This window comes from Myotis lucifugus, unplaced genomic scaffold (genome assembly GCF_000147115.1).
Source record: "Myotis lucifugus unplaced genomic scaffold, Myoluc2.0 scaffold_57, whole genome shotgun sequence".
Lineage (NCBI taxonomy): Eukaryota > Metazoa > Chordata > Mammalia > Chiroptera > Vespertilionidae > Myotis > Myotis lucifugus.
The window spans coordinates 6,134,702-6,160,709 of NW_005871105.1; the positions used below are offsets into that span (position 1 = coordinate 6,134,702).

The 26,008-nt window shown below is 41.0% G+C and overlaps 1 protein-coding gene across 1 annotated transcript in view; it reads left to right on the forward strand.

Moving 5' to 3' along the window:
• Positions 1–25,732, forward strand: part of NKAIN2 (sodium/potassium transporting ATPase interacting 2) — a 391,888-nt gene extending 366,156 nt beyond the window's left edge. The window contains exons 5-6 of the mRNA XM_023754204.1: positions 4,105–4,165; positions 25,647–25,732. Coding sequence (XP_023609972.1) covers positions 4,105–4,165; positions 25,647–25,732 — 147 coding nt within the window. The remainder of the gene's footprint in view (positions 1–4,104; positions 4,166–25,646) is intronic.
• The last annotated feature ends 276 nt before the right edge of the window (positions 25,733–26,008 follow it).

Sequence of the window (26,008 nt, forward strand, 5' to 3'; positions counted from 1 at the left end):
AATCTGTTCCTCATTTCTATAATTTTGTCATGTCAAGAATATTCTAAAAATAGAATCATACAGTATATAAACTTTTGGTAGTCCTTCCTTGGGTTCCAAGATTACTAGCCAACCTACCTTCTTTCTGCCTTTCAGATTCTCCCTAGGTTTGTTATATATATATAATGCCCAAGGGTTTTAATTGTACTTAGTGGGGGAGTTACAGAAAAGTACATTTATTCCAACTTCCTGGAAACAGAAGTTCAAATGATAGAATTTTAGACACTAAGGTTGTCATACCTTCAATTACTACAATTGAATCTTTTAAAACACTTACAAATAGACTTCAATTACCTCTTACCTATTAGCGTCTAAGTGAATTTCTGGGATATACCATCATAATTTGGTTTGTAGATTTTTTTTAAAAGTATTTCAACCTGATTTAGTTATAGAGAGAAAATATATCCTTTCAGCCAGTAATGATATCAAGATGATATGTAATTACCTATCAGGTGAATTAGAAGTGAACAAATCATATTAGATGTATCAAGGTGAAAAGATGAATAAAAAGAAACAGATTTAGGCTTAGCTCCGCTTTGAATGCCAAAGGCTAAAACAACTGGAATACTTTGAGTTTTTCAAAGTGAATAATTGCATATTTGCCTAGCATAGTGTCTTTCATTATTATTCTAGCCACCTTTTAAAAGGAACAAAATAAAATAATTGTATTTTAACTCCAGGTACTCAGATTTACTATGACAACATAAGTCACTGTTTGCTTTGGGCACCATTCCTACTCTTCACATTGCCCAAACTTCTCCAAACTGGGCCATTTGCTTCTCCATGAATAATAATTTGCACCTTCCCAGAGCTTTTCTGAGATCTGCTTGGAAGATGTCTTCTCCTTTCCTCTCTCAAAGTCCTTCCATCTCTTGAGGTTTATCTCCAATGTGCCAACCTGCACCTAACCGTGATAATTAATTGCCAGCTCTTGGGGGAGACAGAAATTGTGTTCCGTCTTAAAGGATGAGTTAGAATTGTTCAGAGGTGCAAGGCTGGACAGGCAGGGGAGGGAGGAGGCATAGGGCATTCACATGCTTTCTTGGTAGAATAGGCTAATGAGTTAAAGAACAGAGGAGGAAAACTACCTGATATATTTCAGCAAACCGCCAAACAGCTTACTACTGGCATCAATTTTGAGACTAGGAGTGGTGGGAAATGAGGCTAGAAGGGGAGCTAAGTATAACATTAGGAAGGGTTTGTATTCCATGAAAAATATCATACTTTTTTAGTAACCACTTAGTAGACATTCGATTTTTTTGTTAGTCACTTAGTAGACATTCAATTTTCTTCCTTCCTTCTGACACTTATCTCAATTTACTTCAAATTATAATTGCACATGTATCTTTGCTACAAGATTGCAGATTCCTTTAGGATAGGATTGTATCCAAAACAGTGGCTCTAACCGGGGGAAATTTTGCCCTTTAAGGGATATATGGCAATTTCTGCTGACATTTTTATTGTCCCAAATGTCATCTGTCTTGATGGTAGGATATTACTAAACATCCTTTAATGCACAAGAGAGCTCACAAAATATTGCTTAACCCAAAATATCAATGATGCTGAGGTTGGAAATCTAGCTTAGTTCATCTTTGCAGCCAGGTAGCAAATGAGCAGAGTTGCACATTATGGGAGACCGTCAGAGTTGTCAGAAATGATTTGAAACCCCTCTTCTGTAGGTGAGTTTTATAAATCACCATGAGGGAGTGAAAATTAATTGGAAATTTATATGGTGTAGGAAAATTAGAAGATAACAGAGGTTTATGAATCTTGATTAATTTGGGAAAAACAAATTTTCATTTGTATTTAGAGGAGACCAATTTAAAAGCTAAAGTTCTCTTAATCAGCAAGCTTTTGTAATGAAATGCAGCAGGATTTACTTTTCTATCAAAGCCGCTCCCTTGATAGTTAAAGAATGCAACCAAACACAATTAAAAGATCACTGGTAAGCAGAATACAGTGCCTTCTCTGAATTCTGGGAGAGTGGTGCAGTTAATAATCTAGGAGCTTAATGAAAAGTTAAACTTTTTTGGTCCTGAATCTATCAATGTTGTTTACCTACATTTTTATATCCAAAAGTGATGAAATAGTAAGAATCAAAAGAAAATTTGTGAAAAAAAATGTTTTATCGATAATTCAAGTAACAAATATTTAAAACTGAAAAGAAGAGATAAATTATTAATAAATCTGTAGCAATTAGCCATGGATGGTAAGGACTTCATATGAAGGAAGGGAAGAAGCTATAGACATGACTGGGGCATTTAATCAAACCATTGCCTCTTTACCTAGCTACAGTCATATCCAAGTACCAATGACAGAGTATCCATGGGGCCAGGCCACTCAATGATTAGAGATTTTTATGGGTCCTGGTGGATAAAAGATTAAGTGTTAGTATAATCTATTTTTCCAGTACCCATGAAAATGCTAAAATCACCATATGACTTTGTTTGGTCAAATCAAAATTTCCGCTAAAACCAAATGGGAGACACTGTTTTTAATAATACTCTGTACTTGAAAAATCAGTCCCGTAAAAGCAATGATCCTTATGATTCTATTATATAAGAAAATAGTTCTTACTATCACTATTTTATTGCCAATAGCAACATATAATTCAATGAAAACAATGCTGGTGGTTGATTATTTTTTTAAAGAAAACTAACTCTGCTAATACAACATCAGTGGTGGTATCCTTATTTAGCTGTTTATTTGTGCACTGGTTCAGATACTGCATTGGGGGCGGGTACACATTCCCTCTCATCTGGGATCTGAAAGCAAAAGCCCTGGAAGAATATGTTGCACAGCCTTCTCTCCCATCCATTCCTCCCGGAGCAGGGTCACTGCTTCTGAGCCAGGATAGCCAGTGCTTCATCCCAAACTCTCTTTCTTTGGAAGAGAGTTTGAAACTGTCGCATAGTACTTTCTCCTTCAAACCCAAATTAGAGATTTTCTAAAGTTTCCTTTAACTGGACCTCCCTTTGTCTCCAAATAGTTCTGTGCTCATTACATCACTATCAGTGTCCCATCCGACTTAAAATCCCCCGCTCACCTCTTCCAGAAGGATCGCTGCCAGCTAGTACAAGACCTTCAGTAGGCTCATCACGCAGGGCCCTGCTCCTCAGCTTCCCGATCAGAGGCTGCAGCCTTTCCTAAGGTCCCTTCCCTTTCCCACACCAAATGCTGTCGTGGGAGGTCAGGACTCAACGCTTTTCTGAAATGCCATCGTGAATAATCTTCATCGCCGTTCTGAGGACATACTTTTAAAGATTTTTTTTTAAAGATTATTTAACTGGATTATTTTGGATAATAATTTTTCCACTTATCAGGAATGATATTAGTTTGCTTCCTTCCAGCAGTGCTCATAACTTGACTAAATAAATAGACTGATATGAGGGAATGCAATCTAAGGGGACAGATATCACAGGACTTTGCTATGCTCCTGTACAGGGACCCATTTCAGTCAGTGAAGACTTGCCTGCCCATAGGGGCCTTTTTGCGGTGTGTTTCAGAAAAGACAATGTGATGTGCGCAATCCTGACTTTAATGCATTGGGATCCTCATCACCCACAGGCGTCCACCTCATCCTAATTAGACTTGGTCTGCCCGGTTCCTGTTCGAGGTCTAAATAAGAGGTCTTTTTACTGATAGAGTGTTCATGCCACATACCATGGAATCTCCTTAATATTTTTCCCTGAAAGCGTTTTTATGCTAGTCAGTGGCTCATGTAGGTAAATTAGAAGTTGATTGGCACAAATGCAAATGTTATTGCATTAATGAGTGGCCATAATTCCTTTTTCCTTTTCCTGCATCTACAACAACTTGTTTTAGATTGCCTGGCAATTAGCAAGTCTTACACATAATTGCAGGTCAGAGGAAAATATTTCTTTATCAGGCAGATAGACGTCACTGGAATCGGGAATCCACACTGGAGTCAGGATCCCGTCTGATGGACCATCTTGGAACACTAGACCTAGTCCCAAACTGCCTGCCTTTGAAAAGTCACGCCCCCAGCGAGCTCCAGTTCTGTTGCCTTTGCCTCCTGACTAAAGCACCTTTGTTTTGTTTCAGCTGGCAGGGTTCATCTACGCCTGTTATGTTGTGAAATGTATAACTGAAGAAGAGGACAGCTGTAAGTACTAAAGCTCTATTCTGTTTCTTCCAAGCTCAAAGCATCTTCCCAACTGCCTCCTGCCTAGCCTTCCTCGTGCTCAGACAATGTCCCCCAACATGTCATTAGAACAGGCGATAAGCCTTTCGTATCCATAGGGCTAAAGTGTTTTCATAAAAGTATAGAGGATATCAAAACAACTGGGGAAGGATTCATTTTGAAAACATATTTCTTTTTTATTGGAAAGTACTGTTAAGATCTTATAACAATTCAAGTAGGAAATAGGAAGGGGCAACTGGAGATGGAAGTGGTTTTTCAAATTGGTTAACTTGACTGTTCTGTTTCTATAAACCTTTTATTAGGTATCGATAACTAATCAGTTTTACCCAGGACTACAAGCCTTAACAATTAACAATAGTTCCTAAAATTCTCACAAGAATTAACTTCGGATTAATTCAAGAAGTTTGTCTTCAGGAAAGCAAATTTTTATATTTCCTTTTTGTTCCTACTCTTGGATGCAAGTGGCTAGAACTCCGTGTCTGAGTCTCAGCGTTGAGTCCTATTGCTTGGTCCAGAGTTGAGATGGCGGTGCCCTCCTGCAGGCCTCGAGTGGCTCCACTGTCCTCTGCTCTTCCAAAAACAGCAGGTGCAAGGTTTCACTCCGCCCTTGCACCTAAGGATCTGAAAGAGGGGGATTGGAAAAAGACTTTGAGTCTCTCTGAGTGCTATCTTGGATACTTGCCCATGTACCTATATTTACTCAGGAAAAAAATCAAAATTGGGAATCATGCATTTTGGTTTCCAAAAATATTCATAATGATGGGGTTTTGAGACAGAGGGGAAAAAAGTCAAGAATTCACTGCTCTGTTACAGGATGATTTGAGGAATACACAGTACATAGTTTATATTACTTTATGTATGAGAGGAAATGATGGCCCTTTTGCTAAAAAAGCATTTTTAAAACATTTTTCAGTGTATCAAGTGCTCTGTGAGGCTTTGGAGATTTTAAGATTGGTAGCACACAATCTTTTACCTCTAGGAATTTACTGTCTGGTAGGAAGAAGCAATCGTGTGGACAAATGAGTATAAAACCCTCCAGAGTGCATAGTGGGGGGAAATAGGAAAGGGGCCAGGATAGTCATTATAGGGAAGGATACTCTTACACTCTTGAGCTTTGTCTTGAAGATGAATAGATGAAAGATGACTAGGGTAGCCAATGTGGGAGTAAGGTGATTCCAGGTAAAAGGTGAGAAAGCACCAAGGCATCTCATAGCTGGTCATGTTGGGAGCACAGAAGCCAAGTTAATATGACTGGGTTGTGTCCTGTGCTAGAGGTGGGCATCCAGAGAAGATTAGAAAAGAGAGTGTGGATGAGACAGTAGAAAAATGGTGTGACAGAGTGAGGAATTTGGACCTTATTTTGTATAGCATGATGGCAAATCAATTGGCAGGTAGCTTATAAAAACAGAATAATATAATCAAATTTGTACTTGAGAAAAATCCCAGTGGTGTCAGTGTGAAGGAAAGACCAGAAGCAGTGGGACAGATTAGAGAAAGGGAGACTTGTTAGACATCATGACAATGACTGAGATACGAGATCATGAGGTCTGGACCGTGTTGTAGAAGGACAGCATAGATATGACAGGAGACATGCTGAAACAGAGTGTTAATGGGCTATGGGTGGTACTGTGTAAGGGACAATGAAGACACTGATAGGTTCCTGGGTTTCTGGTATAAGTGAATGGGTACATGGAAATGTCACTTGAGGAAAATAGAATGGGAATATGAAAATGGGTTCCATTTGAACAGGTTGAGATGAAGATGCCTAATGAATATGCAAGAGAAGACATCTATGAGTACTTGTCTTATGCACAAAAGATGTATTCCAAGTTAGGAGGGGTAATAGATTAATGGATTCTTAAATGCACGGACTCCACAAACTATGGAAGTGCATTCAGATATTACCATGCAGTGTTTTAGTGCCAAATCTTTAATGAAAGGAAAGTCTACAGGTTAAATTTCATATGAGAGTTGAGTTCCTTTGGCTATAATGATTGGTTTCATTTCACAATGACACCAGTGCATTTTTTACTTCAGAAAATACTGACACGCCAACTTACCTAGACAGATAATCAGTATCTCTCAAGAATAGTATCTCCCAGAGGGGACCCTAGAAATACTGGTTCCATAAGATATACTGCTCAAAACTAGATCCCAAAGCCAAATAAGTTTGACACTGGAAATTTAGAATCTACATTTACACAGTCACACCTTTGTGACCACTGCAATAAAGAAGTATATTCAATTTTTCTTAATCCGCGATTGAGCCGTATTACATTGGATGACATATAGTGAGGCCAAATGCAGATCACAGCGAGAAGCCACAAATAGTTTTGCAGTTTTATTATACTCATAGTGTCCTGGGGCGAACACTTCATGCCACATAGGGCCACACAGAAAGCTCCAGGGTAGATCAGAAGGCAGAGAGAGAGAGAAAACTGTGGGCAAACACCTTTACTGTGGTTTTTTTTTCATCTAAAGAAATGGATAAGGCAGGCTAAGCAGGTTGAGTACTAGCTAGCTCACTTTAAAAGTGGCACCTCGTGAAGTGCATGTTCACCTGACTATTAAAGAATATAGTTTGGGGCTATCTAAATACCACATGATCTCACTCATTTGTGGAATATAAAGAACATTATAAACTGTTGAACAAAAATAGATACAGAGGCAAAGAAGCATAGAACAGACTGTCAAACTACAGCGGAAGGCAAGGCGGGTTGGGGGGCTAAGAGATCAACCGAAGGACTTGTATGCATGCATATAAGCATAACCAATGGACACAAGACACTGGGGAGGGGGGATGAGGGCAAGAGTTGGGGGGTAGGGGAGGCCAGGGGGAGATCAATGGGGGGGAAAAAGGAGACATGTATTACTATTTATAATACCTTAAACAATAAATAAAATCTAAAAATAAATAAAGTCTCCAGGTATTTTAGGTGAGCTAGGGCTTACTTGGTATCAGCCAGTGGTCATTTTGTAGATGTTAAGACATCGATTTTCAAAAGTTAAAAGTATAATAATAACCCAAACGCCTGAACACGGAATGCTTTTTCATAAGAAGTCTTAATATTCCAGAGAATTGGAGTTCCAGAAAACACATTTTAGGGAATTCACCCTAGATCTAGTTTTGGCCAAAACCAAATATGTTTTGGAAGATCAGGTTTATCTTTCAAGCATCTAATCAACTATTTTCCCAGAGACTCTAAAATAATGCTTATGTCTTTATATGTATTTTGACCACAGTACTTTATCTTCCTTTATTAACCCAACTTCTCATAGGCAAGTTTTATCATTTTAGTCTTTTTGCTCAGTGGACAAGATATGAATTACTTTTCCTATTTTTATATCCAAGTAGAATTACCTTAGAGTTCACAGGACTAGACAGCCTGCTGGAGATGTTCCTCTGGGCTACTTCTCTGTCCAGACAGTTATGAGTATTGAGTACAATGCTTTCATTTAATATTTTCATGTATTGTCATAGTCTTGATCATTTGTATGTTCATCTCTAGACTCTGCCTAGAACACGTGACTTCCAATGCTTAAGGGTAAAGGTTTGAAATTTCGGTCTAATTTTTGGTAATTATGTCACAGAGGAAATTATTTTGATCCTTTAAAAGCATCCTGGCTTGTTGAAAATCAAACACACACACACACACACACACACACACACACACACGCATGTGCATGTACTCACAGAAAGTAAGCCCTGATGTATGGGACAGGTTTAATGTCTGAGTCATCGGGGAAGGGCTGAGTCTGTGTCTGCTCCTGCCTGCTGTGGATTTGTAATGCAGCATCCTGGTAGAAGTGTCATGCAGGAGGAGGTGCTACCTACCCGCCTGCCTAGTGGGTTAAGTTTCCATCCCTCAGAGCCCCGTTAGGAACAGAGAGCAGTTTGGGTTCTGTAACTGCTGAGTGAGGTAACAGCCCAAGTATGGCAACTGGAAGATTACAGTGTTCTTGGTGTCAGTATGAGGCTGGCCAGCCATGGGCTCAGTTTTGACACCTCAGACCTCAGCAGCAAGTGTGGCGAGGGAGCCACAGAGACCTCTGGGGGCGATGGAGTGGGTTCGGACTCAAACTTAGATGCGTGAAATAGCAATCAACCCTCATTGAACTAGAAGGAGTGAGATTGCAGGCACGTCAAATGCCTGAGAATTTGTTTTTCTTATTTCTCCTTTTAAACAGGATCTCATTTGCTTTTCTAGAGCCCAGTTTGATGAATATTTATATGGACATTTGAATGCAAAGTTATTGATTTTTCCTATGAAAAAGCCTGGACCTTGAAGCTTACGTCTCTTAGCCTTTCATTAGCTAAACCAGAGCCACAGCCTTTCATTAGCTAAGCCAGAGCCACAGCCTGAGAGGCGGCTGGCTGTGCAGACTCACAGGACGCCACTGCCATCTGCTGTGCTTCCCGGGAGATAGCAGCCACCCTGGGAGCATAGGTGTCAAACAGAAAGATGGGACACTCCTGCCCCCAAGTATTTGTCACCCGGTGCTGCAGTGGTAAAATCAAAAACTGGGTGGCTTAGCCAACAGAACTTTATTTTCGCACAGTTCATAAGGCTGGAAGTCCAAGATCAAGATGTTGGCAGGTTTGGTTTCTTCTAAAGCCTCTTACCTTGGCTTACAGATGACTGGCTTCTTGTTTTGTCCTCACATGGACTTTCTTCTCCGTGTGTACATGGCCTTGGTGTCTCTTATTCTTCTTATAAGGACACCAGACCTATTGAATTAGGGCCTCACACTTATGGCATCATTCAACCTTAATTACCTCTTGGCCTCATCTCCAAATACAATAACATGGGAGATAAGGCCTTTAATATATAAATTGGGGAAGAGAAGAGACACAATTCAGTTCATAACATCCCATATTCACACACAAACACACACACACACACACACACACACACACACACACACACATCATGTGGCTCCCAGCTATTTGAAAATATTTATGTAGCACAGAGTTGGGCTACCTTGGCTGACTGGCCCATCGGCTTCCTGTGGGTAAGAGGGTCCAGGCTACAGTGCCATCGGCCTCTGGAGCTCCATGCTCACCGTCTCCAGGCAGGAGCATAGGGTCAGCACCTCCTGCTTGGGTCAGGGTGATCTGCCTTCCAATGAGAAGCTCCTCACCTGGGACCCTGCTCCAGAGGGTATGCCTTGATGCATGGACCCTATTTGAGGACAACTATCCCAGCCTATCTTACCTAATAATAGACAAACTATCCCATCCTATCTTACCTAATAATAGACAAACATGTAAATTGACCGTCCCACCGCTACGCTCACCAGCCAATCAGGAGAGTATGCAAATTAACCCAACAAAGATGGTTAATTTGCATACATAGGCCGAAGCCGCGGAGCGATGACTGAAGGCTTCAGCCGGAGCGAAGGCCTGGGTCCCGGGTGCTGGAGGAAAACCGGTGCCAGCAGTGAGGGGAAAGAGAGGCCTATTGCATGAATCTCTTCGTGCAACGGGCCTCTAGTCCTGTATAATAAAAGGCTAATATGCAAATTGTCCCCTCGACTTGGAGTTCAGCCCCTCCCCCTGGCCGGCCTGGCCTGATCACCCCGATCGGGGAGGACTGGCTGGACCCCACCGGTGCACGAATTCATGCACCGGGCCTCTAGTTGTTTTAGATTTGTTCATGAAAATGCAGCCGTGTGTCTTAGGGGGAAAGGCTTTCTCCAGGAAAGCAGACACCCCTTGCTGAGCCGTCTTTGTGGCTGGCTCTGCACCACACAATCTGGTGCCAGCCATGCTGAGTTTTCCTTATGACCTCTGGTCTTTTCAACTTGTTCTCTTTCACAATAGTCTGTGGAAGAAATAAGATGTTCTGAGATTCCTGGTCTGATGTGCCTTTTATTACATACTATGCAGCTCTTCTCTCATTTAATCCTCAGTTCTGCACCACAGTCAGATGCCTACTTCAGTGATAGGAATAAGAACATATGTCTCTGCTTCATTAGCATCATTAGATTAAAAAAAATCACTGATCCATAATAGAAAAAAATAATCATTTCATTTCTCAATTTTTATTATGCTTTCTTATAAACCTTTTGCTTCATAGCTAAGCTAAAACTAAACATCAGTCCTCTTTTTTAAAAATGGGTCCATTTTTCTAAGTAGACACTATCTTTTCTAAAAGAGATCTGATGTGTTATTAAATATTCAAATAATCTGGAAAAGGTTATGGCATGTCATTTTAAAAATATATTCTAGGGGACTTATTTTTTGAAAAATGAATTCTAGATGTTTAAACATGTAGACGCACACATGCAGGAACCAAGCAACCAAGCACGAGTTCATAAAAACCTGTCCTGAATTCTTTAAACCCACTGGCCTTGGGATAAAAGTCCCAATCGATTTATAGAATCTTTCATTTGAAAAGCAAACCACAGGAAATTATTCACTTCTCTGAGGCTAATAATTTTCTGTTATTTTTGTTTGATCTTTTTCTTCTAAAGCCTGCTGGCCTGAGCGTCTGTGTATTAAACTCCATTCTGTATGTTTTGATCATTTTTCCTGTTTGCCAAGATCATTGGGTTTGGATGCAATTCTTTGAGCACAATCATACACTCTCCCACCTGTGACGGAGGCTGGGGGTGGCGGGGGGGAGCAGGGAGGGCTACTCCCCCATTTAAAAATATTTGTTTCTTCCTGTTTATAAAAGATTGCATGTTGGCTGCAGAATGTATAGAAAATACAGATATAAAAAAATAGAATGCCCCCACAATTCTGAACTGGTTCTCAGCATTTTGGCATATTATATGTCTCCTGGTCTTCCTTCTTTCCTCCTTTCTTTCCTTTCTTCCTCTTTCCTGTCTATCATCTGTCCATCTACCTGGTTGTTAGGGCCACACCATACATCTGTTTGTTAGCCTGCGCTTTCTTTCTTGTTACTTATATAAATCACTCTATATACATAACCTCAGGGGCAGGCAATTAGCAGTTTAGAAAAAGGTGCCAACTTCTTGGGTGTCAGGTTGTCAGGTAGAGTTATGAGAATTATGTGTCTATTTTACTTTTCAAGTGTCATACTCAAGCAATCAAATGAAAGCATCATATATTATTGTTTTATCATCTCTTTATAACATTGTTTTGGAATTCTGAAAGTGACTTAGTGAAATAATATTGTCCATATCTGCCAGCCTCCCTCCCAAAACAAAACTTGCAATTACTTTCCCCATCTCTGAACAGAATCCCATATTATCTGAGACTGGAGCCCCAAACTTTTAATGCTGCTGATCTCTAGCCATGCTCTTCCGAACTGTAGTGGGACAAGGTAGAAGGTGTCATGTTGCTTCTTCTCCAACTCCCCAAAGCACAGCAGCTCTGCATTTATTTAATTTTATGAGTTTTTGTCCTACTTAAGATTTCTTTTGAACTAAGAATGCTGCAGGACTTTAAACAATGGAAAACTATTGCCTATGGCTCTATTTCAACACCTTAACTTTATAGATCCATAAGGACTAATTAATGTGTCCAAGGTCACCGAGCTTGTTTGTGAACTTTTGACACCGATACAGCACATATTGACTCCTTCAGAGTAAGAGCGTGTTAGGGATGCCACTGAGGACCACACCTGTCTTGACCACGGCTATATCCCCAGCATCTAACATATCCCCTACCTAGAGCAAGACTCAGTAAGTATCTGGGAAACCAATGATGAGTCATTCAGCTCTGCACAAACATTTCCTGGACTATTTGGAAACTTCCAAGGAAATGTGACATTTTCTTAGACCCCAGTTTATCCAATTAAATGAATAACCAATTAGCATAAAGCCCCTTTTGTCATTTTCTAAGGGAATAAAAGGAAAAACAAAAACATGCTGTCATATGCAAAAGACTAAATAAATGATCGACCCCTGAAACAAATGCCCACGTATACATATGCCTCCTGTCAATCACAGGCCAGTTCCTGTCAGTGGCAACAGCATTCCCCAACAGTGAGACAGAGCGATTTTTACAGTAACTCTCCCAAAATTAGCGCTGCTCTCTTTTTCAGCGTACTGTTAAATTGCTCCCTCTTGTGGTCATTGAAGAGAAAAGAAATGAGCTTTTGTCTTTCAATTTGGATATTCGGGTCAAAGTTGAGTCTGATTCTTCAACAATTACTTCTTACTCTCCCCCTTTTCTCATAATGTCTCCTCCATCATACTATACTGCTTTTTATACACACTCACGCACACATTCACACATACACATGTGCACCATGTCATCTTTAAATAAGGCTTATGTTTCCAATTCAAAAATATGAGGAAAAGAAAGTGATTCATTCTCTATCTTTTGTTGATTCAATACAATAGGGACCTTGATTCTAACTTTAGTTTATGTGTTACAGAAGCAAGCACCAGGCCCTTGTTTCTATAGAATCAATATTGAGGCCTTTGTTTATAAAGAATCAATGTTGACACTATTCAGACTAGCAGGGGAAGGCCTTTCACTGGGGTATAATAGAGGAGGTATTTCATTTAGAACAATCAAGCCATCCAGTAGAAGAATCATATTCAAGTGTTATAATCAGACTCAATAGAAAAGAAAGCCAGAGCATGTGCACGGGAGAAGTGGTGACAGTTACAGAAATGATTCCATGAAGTATCTTCTATTCTGATGTTCTGGTCATTCTGCTTCTTCTTTCTTCCCACTTGGCGATGCCCCGCCCACCTGCCATGGGGTTCTGTATCTGTTTCCTCACCATCTCTTGAAACTCGCATGGATAACGACCTGAGAAAGAAAGCAGCTGAGTGGCAGCAAAAAAAATAGGATGCTTTTAGCACCAGGTGTAGATCTACGTGCTCGAAAAAATAAAGTTGCTGTGTCCCTCCGGCCCCTCTGGAAAGAACAAATGAGAAGCAGACCGCGTGCTGGCACAGGAAGCACAACTCTGAAAGCCCTGGGGCTGAGAAAGGAGACCGCACTTTAAAAGTTCATCTTGTGATAATGAATGATGCTGGCGGGGGTGCCCACTTCATTATGCCCAGTTGTGCTTTCCTTCTGGAAGAGGCAGCTAATGGAAACAGGAGGCTGGGCTGAGCTATTTCCTTTCTAACAGCAGGGGAACTGAGTACTGCATCTCTAAGGAAGACCACCGGGTATGCAGAACTGAACCGTGAGCAGAGCGCTGAAAGAGCTCCTTGTAGGTAGGCGAGTGTAAGGGAAACCCTCAATCCTGGGTGACATTTAAACGAGGCTGTTTCAGCAGCGGAGAGGCGGCTGGGGAGGCCTCCGCCAGGACTGGGTGGCCTTCTGTCGCAGGGAGTGAAGGGGAAACAAACTAGAAGCTCGCAGGAGGTGAGGTTTGTTTAAATAATAGAAAGTAATTAGGCTGAAGACAAAAATCAGCGATGGCATTTTATAATTACAATTAATTTAAAGGTTAATTTCCTTTGGTGCTGAAATCTTATTTAAAACATTTACCAGAAAAGGAAATTAGGATGTTACTATCAAGAGGCATAGAGTGCTTCTGGGAACCCATGCCTATTATCACTTGAAATTAGGTTAGGCCCAAAGTGGGAATTTCAATTCATTTCTGTGTAATAATAGACAGTGGTCAGGGCTCAGAGTCAGCAGGGTTGGCTGGGGCGGGCAGTGCAAAATTTGCATTTTTGGCTTTGTTGGTTTATGGGATTAATTGCAAGTGTTTCCAACAAAGGATCTTAGTTTATACATGAATAGTCCTGACATAAAAAGAAAATTGGATATGGATTGCTGCTTTTGTAACTAATGAAGTTGATGTTGAAGGAATTCCCAAGAGCAGAGAGGTGAAAGGAAGCCCATAGTCACACATCCATACACCTACATCACTGAAATGAACTGAATGGGGCGACAGTATTTCTATTGGCTACAAACCTGTCAATCCTATTCCCCTCTCCCAGCCCCCCCCCATTTCCATCACTCTGTTTTCCAGTTGGGAATTGTCATGCCTCAGGTTTCAAATGCCAATGCCATATATATATATATATATATATATATATATATATATATATATAATTAATATACACACATATACCCTATTCAGCAGCCCATCTCCCTGGGAACTTGACTAGAAAAATCAATGCATAATAGTAGCAATAGCCAGAGGGAATTAATTCTTCTGTACTAACTTCCCTGCTCACTATGCCTTTGCAGATTTGCTCTTTGTAAATATTTTATTGGTATCCCTGGCATGTAAACCAAGCCCAGCAATATGGAATTGTGCAGAACCATAGAGCTATGAACAACATTAGCAATCACCTACTCTAATCCTCTAATTTTAGAGGAAAGGAGTGCTCCAACACTTGCTCCCAATCAAATAGTCGTTTAGAGGCAGAACTGGGAGCAGACATTAAGTTTCTTGATTCTAGTTATATTTTCCACATAACTTTGCTGTGATACCTGAGATAGGTTCTTTCAACACATCGTTCTCGAGAACCACCCTGTGGTAGGCTGGGGTTAGTCTACTAGGGATGAGGCAGGAACCAAACAGATACTGTCTTTGCCTTCATGGTACTTACGGTCCAGCACATGGTTCACACGAGATATTACACCGAAGTGTAATGAGTCATCAGACAAGGAGAGTAGGGGGTACAGTGGGAATGCACCCAGGGGCACCTGGCCCAATTAAGACTAGAAATGATTCCCTAAGGAAGCAACATTTCAACTGAAACCTAAAAGATAAATCTTTGCTATGTACAATTAGCAAAAATAGATGTGCCTTTTTAAAAGAGGACTACATTTTTTATCTATATTGACCAAATATACGCCATAATTCACACAGGAGTACTCTCAAGTGTTTTTAATGAGCTCGATATAGCAAATCTAGTTTCGACTTTCCCAACTATCAATAAAAAGGTTAGAGCAACGGCTGGACATTCTCTTTCCTGAAACTGCAGCAGTTGTTCTAAGAAAAAGATGATCCATTTAGGCTCAGGAGCTTTGTGAGTTTCCTTTCTGGAGGGTGCAAAATGATGCACAGATTATGTTAGCAAAAAATGCAAGGCCAGAGTATTTCTCAGTTGGAATATTATAGCATGCATGCTTTGTTTTTTATTTCCGTAATATGCGGACATTAATGTGCCCACACCCAATTAAAGCCACTGCATCTAAATGGGCTGTGCATTCTAAATATATTCTGGAGGTCAGCTGAGAAACATACCCAATCATGTCTAACTAGCTCACCTATTGCTAGTAATAACTGCTCTCAATTTCAACTGAAAGGCATGTCATGTATAATTGAAAGCAGTTCTAACAGGGGAGAACAAAACACTGGTGAATCTAATCTGTCCAAACCGCATGGCACAAAGCAGGCCCAGGCACCTTTAAGGTGTTCAGTTACTGCATCATGTTCTGCACGCTTCTCCGCATCTACCGAAAGGTATCTGGATGCATCATTTTCTGACTCATCACTACTCACTTCATAAAAACCCTTGACTTCCTTCCTCAGGGAGGCTCATTGGGATCATCTTCCTTAGGGAGAACGAAGGGTTCTTCATCACCAATATCAACATGATCTGCCTGACCGTGAACCCCTATCTTTGCTCTCACCTTGTTCTCTTGCCTCCCTCCTGGAGAAACGTATTAAATCTTCATTTAGGGGCCTCCCTCCACTGGGACCCTCAGCCTTCCTTCCTTCCTACATCCATGCCTGATGAGGCTCAGACTCAGTTTCTCCACCCCCAGTCCTGGGTGGCTGCACATTGCTGGAGAAAGCAACGAACACGGCTGGATGCTCTCTCCTGCCCAACACTGCTTCCACTCCCCTGCTGCTGACAGTGCCTTCACTCCTTCCACTGACTCGCCGTGGGACCGCTTCCAAACCTCTCCAAGCCCCTTAAGCCTAAGACCAAAACCTGAGGAAATCAATGCTATCAAACAAAAACTCCTCGCTTTCCCCAAGAACCTCAACAACACTCCAAACCAGCAATTATCCTTTTGCCTCCTACAGCCCTGCCCAAATCCAAGCGGAGTAGGTACGCTTTTCCTCTCCAAAGAAGCCTTCCACCAAGCATTGGCCTATGTCCTCCTCCTCATCCAGGAGGCTGAGCTCTCAGTGTCTTTATTCTTGCTCACTCCATTGGATCATTCCTGTCCCTGCATTCGTGCCTAAGACTCACAGACCACAGGCCTCTCTGTGTCCTGAGGATAATATACAGGGTGATGGCCAAAAATATTTGGAATATGGAAACTCAGATACACGTAGTTTTCTTATATGAACTGTATTTCCTTTTTCCTGCATTTCTACATTTCTACGCCTATTGCTTGTCAGACCACAGTTAACCAACGAAGTGGGCATTTAGAGGATTTCCGTAGACCTACATCAGCTTTCGCAGCTTCTGCTGATTACTTCTGCTAGTATACTGATGTCATACCATGTGAAACTCTAGTAAATGCTAATGGAAAGTTCTCATCCTCTCAGTAAAGAACCTAGATGTGTGTTCGAAAGCATAACTCAAAGAGATTTATACAAATTCTCTTTGTATAAATCTCTTACGAAAGGAGATCAGATCCCAAATCTATCCACGATGTCTTTAATACACTTGCCTGTAAGTATTACACGCATATGATTCTCCCAGTAACCCTATGAAGTTGGATTGTTTTATCATCCCCGCCTTACGGAGGAAGAAGGTAAGACTCAGAGCAGTTGGGACCTGCCTGTGGGTAAGATGCCGGTAAGAAGTGAAGGCACAAGCTAAGCCCAGGTCTTCGACTCCAAAGCCCTCAATCTTTACGCTACTTCACAGCGTCCCTGTGATGTGTCCGAGCAGTGGCTTTTCTTATTAGAACACTCTTCAGTAAAGATCCCGGTCTCAGCAGAAAGCCAGCGTGTGTCTCCCTGAGAACTGGCAGAAAGAGACAAGAGCAGAAACACAGAACAGTTTATCAGGTGGCACTTGTATTTCCTTTTTTGTAAGTTTTTAGAACCTAAAGCTCAAAGTGATTACTCACACTACTTCTCATTAAAGAAATGTTTTATTTATTATGACACCATTGTAGGGACTGCTTTTCACTTTCCTTTTTTAGCATATGTGAATGTGTTTCCGAGTTTAAAATACTGAAGATCTGATTCTGAGACAACCAAGAGGGAAACATGCAAAATAAGACCCTAAGACCCGGAGGAACAGGGTTAGGGAGTGAAGCGTCTGTAGTGCTGGAGGGAAGAAGTCTCATTTCATTCACTGCGACTTCGCCTGCCAGAGTGCTCCATAGCATCGCACTATAGTGACCTTTCAGGCAATCACTGGATAACACACCCCATCCCCCAAGGGGTTGTGCTTTCCTAATCGGAAAAAGCAATGCTCAGATCCCACTCAGGGTCTTAGCCTAGACCGAGCACCTCAAGCTCACACCGTGAGCTGAGTTGGTGCCACTAAGAAGTCTACATGGGACAGAGGTGGTTCTCTTGGGCCTGGGGTTGGTTGTGTTCTAAATTCCTTTTGTTCTAAATTCCTTAGTACCCTGGAAATCCTTACCTGCAGAGATGATGGATATACACTCTATTTCCATGGGCCCACACAAATTCTTTAATCTCTTCCAGTGGGTGCTTGTAAATATTTAGGCATAGCTTTGTGTGAACTGCCTTTCAAAGGTTCCCTTCATGGTCTGTTCCAGCTCTGTGTCCAAAAGAGAGAATGTTGACTAGGGGCTTTGTCGTTAATAAGCAAGGTACAATTTTATATTACAATACCGCACTGCCAACATGTATTTAAAAAGGCAGTTTTAGCCGAAACCGGTTTGGCTCAGTGGATAGAGGACTGAAGGGTCCCGGGTTCGATTCCGGTCAAGGGCATGTACCTGGGTTGCGGGCACGCACATCCCCAGTGGTAGATGTGCAGGAGGCAGCTAATCGATGTTTCTCTCTCATCGATGTTTCTAACTCTCTATCTCTCTCTCTGTAAAAAATTAATAAAATATATTTTAAAAAAATAAAAAAATAAAAAAATAAAGAGGCAGTTTTAGGTTTCCTGAACTCGATGTTCATCATTAAAAGGTTTCAATAAAAGGGAAACTCACAACAGGGAATATATTTTAGCAGAGGATATTTATTCAAAAAGCATTTTTTTTACTAGATAATTTCTAATGTCTACTATTGTTAATGCTATTAAATCGTAGTTATTAAAATGATAGGGCACTTTACTAATAAAAAATAATTGGACCTCCCTATGCCTCCATAGGTCAGATGTGAACACACCCATACTGCAGATAGGAAAACTAAGGCAAAAAGAAAACTCTGTAGTGATTGCAAAGAAAACAATAATAATTCTGAATTTTCTTCCTTAGACCCAATGCAAATTCCTCCAAAGAGACAAAGATTAAGCAAGTACAAAGTTTATTGTCTCACCTTCTACCCAGTTGTATACCTCTGTTTTGGATGCTATAAACTGGCCAGAAAGATACTGTGTTTTCTCTATGAGTTCTCAACATATGCAACACTTGATAGCATTTATTAAAGAACTAGAGGCCCGGTGCACAAAATTCTTGCACTCTGGGAGGAGGGGTCCCTCAGCCTGGCCTGCACCCTCTCATAGTCCGGGAGCCCTCACAGGAGAGCGGGCCTAAGCCGTCAGTCGGACATCCTTAGCACTGCCTCAGAGGTGGGAGAGGCTCCCGCCACCTCCACTGTGTGAGCCTGGCTTCTAGCTGAGCAATGCTCCCCCTGTGGGAGCACACTGACCACCAGGGGGAAGCTCCTGCATTGAGCATCTGGCCCCTGGTGGTCAGTGCACATCATAGCAACCAATCATTCCGTCGTTCGGTTGATTTGCATATTAGCCTTTTATTATATAGGATGACTCTCTCACCCTAGTCAATTTGATGCTAAAAGATATCCTCCCCTCTTTTCCTTCTGCTCCTCTAGGCCAAAGAAACTGCAATGGTGGCTTCTCCCTGTTGGTATCCAAAAAGTTTCTTTAATCTCACAGGACCCAGGCAACAACTCACATTCTAGATCTCCCATTAAAGGTCTTTTCTTTATTATTGTTCAAGGCCTTATGAAGGAAAGGGTAAAAGCACTCAGTCAAATCCCACTTAGAAATTTTATCAGCATCTTCCATACTCTAATTGGTTGCCTTTTTTTTTATTGTTCATTCAGTAAATGCATACAAGGGTCTTCCATGAGCCAATCTATGTTCTGGGGCCTGGGGCTGTAGGAAACAGTAGTAAACTGTCCATCTTATGCAGTTACATTATAGTGGAAGAATCAACAAATAACTACATTTACTACTTGTCAGGTAAAGATATATTGCGGTGAATCAAAATAAAGCCCAGTGAGGAGAAATAAATTCATGATTTATTGGGGAGGGGACAAGGAATCACCTGAAACTAATATAAAATATTGAATGTCATCTATAATTGAAAAAAAAATTTTAATGACAGCAAGTCCCCAATTTTCTTTGCACCAATTTCAGTTACATTTCCCTTTTTCCAAGCATTTCCTGGTCCTTGCCATTTATATGTGCCACTTGTAAATTAAAGACTGCATTTCCAAATTAAACCAAACACCAACTTATTCCTGACATTGTTTTTTGTTCTGGTAAAGGCAGTAACATTCTTCTAGCCAACTGATTTCTAAGAATCAACTTTGAATCTTGCCTTCTGCTTCCCTTCCCTCATATTCAAAACCTTGGCATGTCCTAGGTTTTCTACCCCTTTCTCTATTTATCTTGTACTCATTGTCATATTTTTTCTTGTCCTCCTAATTCTAATTCAGGCCTTCAATAATTCCTCTGTCTTTCACATTTTATAATAAGCATTGAAATAGCAGAGACAATACACCAAGTGGCTATAAGAAAAACATCTCTCCTTACTTTGAAAAACTTTGCTGTAATCAGAGGTACACAAGATGGGGCTGAGAATATAAATAATTTCTGGGCGGAAGGACTGCTTAAATGTTTGTATGATGTCTGCACGAGTTATCAGACACAAAGGAAATGAATAAACCTTGAAAGATGCTTGCTATATCACCTCTTAAAGGTACATCACAGAAAATCAAAACTTATTTGTAACTATCACTGGCAAATCCAGCACAGGTGGGTTTTTGTTTTGATCATGGTTCACGTCAGAATAGTCTGAGAATATTAGATTGGAGTTTGGAAGAACATGAAGGAGTAAGTTTTCTATAAGAACAGATAAAAGTTACTAGAGAATAAATAACAAAGGTAGACATCTACAACCAATAGAGGACTCTGACCATTAAAAGATTAACGGTAGTGGGTCAGTTAGATCCCATTTATTCCTATTCGTCTCCCTCAGATACTTAGGAAGACATCCATATAATTACTCAGAATGAATGCATGTGGGAAATGACCTTACCTCATTCCGTTGTCTGTGAACACAGGCATGTATATAAAATAAAGTACAGGAAATATGCCCTTTAATTCTGGTTTAAATTTGACACCCCCATCCACCTACCCAATGAATGAAATGGTAAAAACCCATCCTGGTTACATTCAAATCTTCTTTTCTCTTCATGGCTAATAAGAGTAAGTCCCGGACAACTCAAGCTCCATTTGCAATGCATGCTAGATATACCTCATTTTCCCTGCAGCCGTTTCTCATGTCTTAGGAAGGTACATTGCTCTGGACCAGGGGTGGGCAAACTTTTTGACTCGAGGGCCACAATGGGTTCTTAAACTGGACCTGAGGGCTGGAACAAAAGCATGGATGGAGTGTTTGTGTGAACTAATATAAATTCAAAGTAAACATCATTACATAAAAGGGTACGGTCTTTTTTTTTTTTAGTTTTATTCATTTCAAACGGGCCGGATCCGGCCCGCGGGCTGTAGTTTGCCCACGGCTGCTCTGGACTCAAGTTTTGTCTCCCATTTTGGGTCAAGATTCTATCCACTGGACTTGAAGATTTATCTTTGTTTCTTCAGGTTATCTCTTGGTTTACTCCATGATCTTTGGCTGATAATTACCATCTGCCTTTTTCTGCTATTCATCTGAAATCCTGAGGGGAGGCGAGAGGGCCTAAGGAAATATTTAAAAATAATAGCACATTAACCTGAGCTTGACTTGGATCTCAATTCCAGTGGAGGAGACGCTACTGTTTACGTCTACTCTGATCTTGAGCTACTCTAAGCCACTCTCTTCTCCAGGGTGAAGACCATCCCACTGAAAGGGAACCTCAGAAAAGATAGACTTTAATGCTGTGAAAATCCTCAGCAAACTATTCCTCAAGTACAGTCTTAGTGTTCACAAGAGTGAACCCAAATGAAAGAGAATTTGGGCTCCATCTGCAGCAAAGCCCCAGTCATCGACAATAATTTCTCAAAATACAAACTTTCAATATAGTTGCCATTAAATTGTTATTTAGCTCTTCTGGTTCTGCTTATATTAGCTAATGTATAAATGTGGGTAATTCAGAAAACAAAAGATGTTCATTCTCTTTTCACTCATCTTCTATAAAATACTTGGTATAGCTCCATAGTTGTCCCACATTAAATAATTTCTGTCTTTCTTTCTCCTACACTGCATAGGCTTAGAATGAGTCCTGATTTCTTTCAGGGGCTTTTAATTTTATTTTTCCAAACCATATGTCTCACCAAGCACTGTATATTCCTTATCTTATTGTATCCTCAAGCTACTTGTATGAAGTAATTATTATAATTCCTACTTTAAGAGCAGTTAAGTGATTTGTCTAAGGTCACACAACTGGCAAATGGTCAAAGCAGTATTTGAACCATGATCCTTCCAACATCAGGGTCTCTGTTTTTTTCATTATACTATTTTAATTTTGATGAGAAGGGAAATTCTGCCTTAAAAAAAAGTCACAATAAGAAATTATATATAAACCATAAAAAGACATGGAGGCACTTTAAATGCATATTACTAAGTGAAAGAAGCCAGTCAGAAATGGATACACACTGTATGAGTCCAATTACATGATATTCTATAAGATAATATAGACAGTTAAAAGATCAGTGGTTGCACATGATCTCACTCATTTGTGGATATAATAAACAACATAAACTGATGAACAAAAATAGATCCAGAAACACAAAAGCATCTAACAGACTGTCAAACCTCAGAGGGAAGGTGGGGGCAGGGGTGTTAAGAGATCAACCAAAGGACTTGTATGCATGCATATACGCATAATCAATGGACAAAGATAGTAGGGGGGTGAGGGCATGTGCTGGGAGGTAGGAGTGGACGGGGAGAGGTCAATGGGGGAAAAAGGAGACATGTAATACTTTAAACAATAAATAATTTAAATTTAAAAAAAAGATCAGTGGTTGCTAGAGACTAGGGGAGAGGCAGAGATAAGAAGGCAGAGCACAGAGGATTTCTAGGGCAGTAAAACTGTTCTGTATGATACATATCATTATACATTTGTCAAAACCCATCCTAATATATAAATACTCAGGGTCCATAATGTCCAAAATGACTGAAGGCTCGACCTAGCAGAAGTCAGTCCTGCAGTCAGTGCTGGGTTGCCGTGGTGACCCAGCACTGACTGCTGAGGGGGCTGCAGATCAGGCCCGGAGAGAGGCCTGGAGAGAGAAGCAGGGTCTGATCCGTAGCCTCCATGGAAGCTGTTGATCAGCCCTTGCCTCTTTCTTTCTCTCTGGGCCTGGCCAGCAGCCGCACCTCTCTTTCTCTCCAGGCCTCCCTGGAGGCTGCTGATCAGCCCTGCCTCTCTGATCAGGCCCAGAGATAAGCCTATGACTGGCATAGAAACCAACCAATCAGAACCAAATCTGGGTGAACTGTGAGGAGCCAATGGCTGCCTAGGAGGTGGAGCTTTTGATGCTGACTGGCATAGAAACCGACCAATCAGAACCAAATCTGGGTGAAGTGCGAGGAGCCAATGGCTGCCTAGGAGGTGAAGCTTTTGACACTGACTGGCATAGAAACCGACCAATCAGAACCTAATCTGGGTGAACTGCAAAGGCAGAACCTAAGGTGGGGGCTGAGGAGGGGTTTTAAGGGCAACAGCTGTTTGGTGTAAGGTGTAAGAAAGCAGTTTGATTTTTTAATGACTGGTTTGGCAATATAGTTCATATGGCCAGCTATCAGTTCAGATATAGGGATTATGTATTTTTGTCTTCCAAGAGCATCCCCTCCTGATGAAAAAGGCTTTTCCCCCCATTTAAGCAACCCTATCCTACATAATCTATCTATACTAATAAAAGGGTAATATGCTAATTAGACCAGGTCGACCAGCCATCTTCCAGACATCCAACTTTCTTCCGGACAAAGCCATGTTGGTGGGGGCTGAGGCAGAGGCAGTTAGGGGTGATCAGGCCGGCAGGGAAGGGCAGTTGGGGGTGAGATCAGGCCAGCAGGGGAGGGCAGTTAGGGCGATCAGGCAGGCAGAGGCAGTTAGGGGCGATCAGGCAGGCAAGCAGAGGCAGTTAGGGCCGATCATGCAGGCAGGCAGGTGAGCGGTTAGGAGCCAGCAGTCCCAAATTGCAAGAGGGATGTCTGATTGCTGCCAGTCAGACATCCCCTAAGGGGTCCCCGATTGGAGAGGGTGCAGGCTGGGCTGAGGGACCCCCCCCCCGCAAAAATTTCGTGCACCGGGCCACTAGTAGATTATAAAACACCAAGAGTGAACCCCAGTGTAAACTCTGGACTCTGGGTGGCAATGATGGGTCAATGTAGCTTCATCAGTTGAAACAAACGTTCCACTCTGGGGGAGGCTGATAGGGAGGTTGTACGTCTGTGGGGACAGGAGGTATATATGAACTCTGTACTTTCTGCTCAATTTTGCTGTAAACCTAAAACTGCTCAAAAAAATAAAATCTAATTTCAAAAAAGATTTCCCCACTAAACAGACAAATAGAAATCATAGACTTTATGTTACTTCACGCCTTGCTCCACTTTCTACCCCTAACACTTAAGACATTATAAAGAGAACCAAAATTAGTTAAAACTAAGCTAATAGAATAAGATACTAGAAGTATAAATATCCGAGGGCATCCTAATTCAGCCTGTATTTCCCTTTGTTTCTCCTTCCTATCATCTATCTGGTCATCCTTTTGGTTGATTTCATTTTATTCCCACCACACAACTTCTACAGCCAGGAATGGAAAAAGAGAAAACAAAAGCAAACGTTTTCACAATACTCTTAGTATTTATGGTTCCAGTTACCATTGCTGCCAAAACATAGTGTGTAAAACAATCATTTATTATGCTCACGGATTCCATGGGTTAAGAATTCAGACAGAGCACACGGAGGATGGCTTGTCTCAGGTTTGTAATATGAGGGATCTTAGCTGGGAAAACTCCAACACTGGGCTGACTCAACAGCTGGGGGCTGCAATCATTTGGAGGCAATTTTTCCTCACATGTCTGGGTGTTAATACTGGCTGGGACCTCAGCTAGCTTCACAGCCAAAATACATATCCCTGGATTCTCCATCAGTCTCTCCGTGTGGGCTAGTTTGGATTTCCTAGTTTGGACATGTTGACCGTGTTCTAAGAGAGAGCATCCCAAAAGAGCAAGAAGGAAGTGTATGACATTTTTATGATCTAGTGTCACTCGTAGCATACCCTATTGGTCAAAGCAGCCAGAAAGGTCTACCCAGCTTCCAGAGGGAGGGACATAGCCCCAAACCCCTGGATGGGAGGTGTGTCAAGATCACATTGTAAGCACATATGGAATAGGAGGTATTGCTTTTGGCATTTTGGAAAATATAATCTACTGCAATAACTCTTGTTATATTTTATTATACCTTAAATATCTAGGTATTGTTGCATTTGAATGTTTGGTTAGACATTGCTCCTCATCTTTATTTGTGATTATCTGTTTCAGATTATAAACCACATGATGGCAGGGACAGCCGTGTTAAGTTCATTTTCATGAGCTCCAACATAGAGCCTTATACTTGACAACCACAGTATACAGCATTATTACTATGATGCAATTGCTGATAGGTACATGCACTTGAGCCATCATTATTTTTTACATGTGTAATGTGTTGCAGCTAATCTCTGTAAAAAGGCATATAGCATCTTTACAATTTTGTATTGACGAGAGAGAGAGAGAGAGAGAGAGAGAGAGAGAGAGAGAGAGAGAAGAGAGATTTGATGTTCCACTTACTTATGCATTCATTGGTTGCTTCTTCTTTATGCCCTGACCGGAGATCGAACCTACAACCTTGGTGTATCAGGACAATGCTCTAACCAATGGGATACACAGCCACGGCACCTATAGCATGTTTAATATGCAAGTGAGTCTTGTTACAAAAATTAGATCTTGGTAGCTTGAGAGGAGTACCTAAGTTCTTCCAAGTGAATAGATTCTTGTAAAGCAATAATAGAATCTCACAGGTGAGTGGGGAACCACTTCCTTGAGGAAACTATCTTTTTTTTTCCCTCTGTGATTAGTCACTTTTGATTTACTAGATTATTAAAAGGTGTATTTGAGGAATCGGTGTGAGACCTTGATCATGGATGTTGATCTCTTCTGAAAAGTTAATTAATGAAGGCAATTGTCCCTTTTCAGTTGATTTCATAGGTGGCTTCGATTCTTATGGCTATCAAGGGCCTCAGAAGACATCTCATTTACAACTGCAGCCTATGTACATGTAAGTACTTTACTTGGGTGGTTTTCATCTGGGGTACCACAAGATGGTGAAGGAAATTTCTGTGGCACAAAATAGATGGCATGCAACTTTCCTTCAGTTATATACTTTAGCATTTCTCTCCTATTCATATCGTTTTGACTGGGATAGCTCTGATACTATTTTCTTCATAATTATTTTAAAATTTAACTTAGAAATGCCACATCTAAAGTTACCTTAAGTCTTATATAAGTATCAACTACATGGCTAAAAAAAACCTCTAATCGTATACTAATTTTTGAAT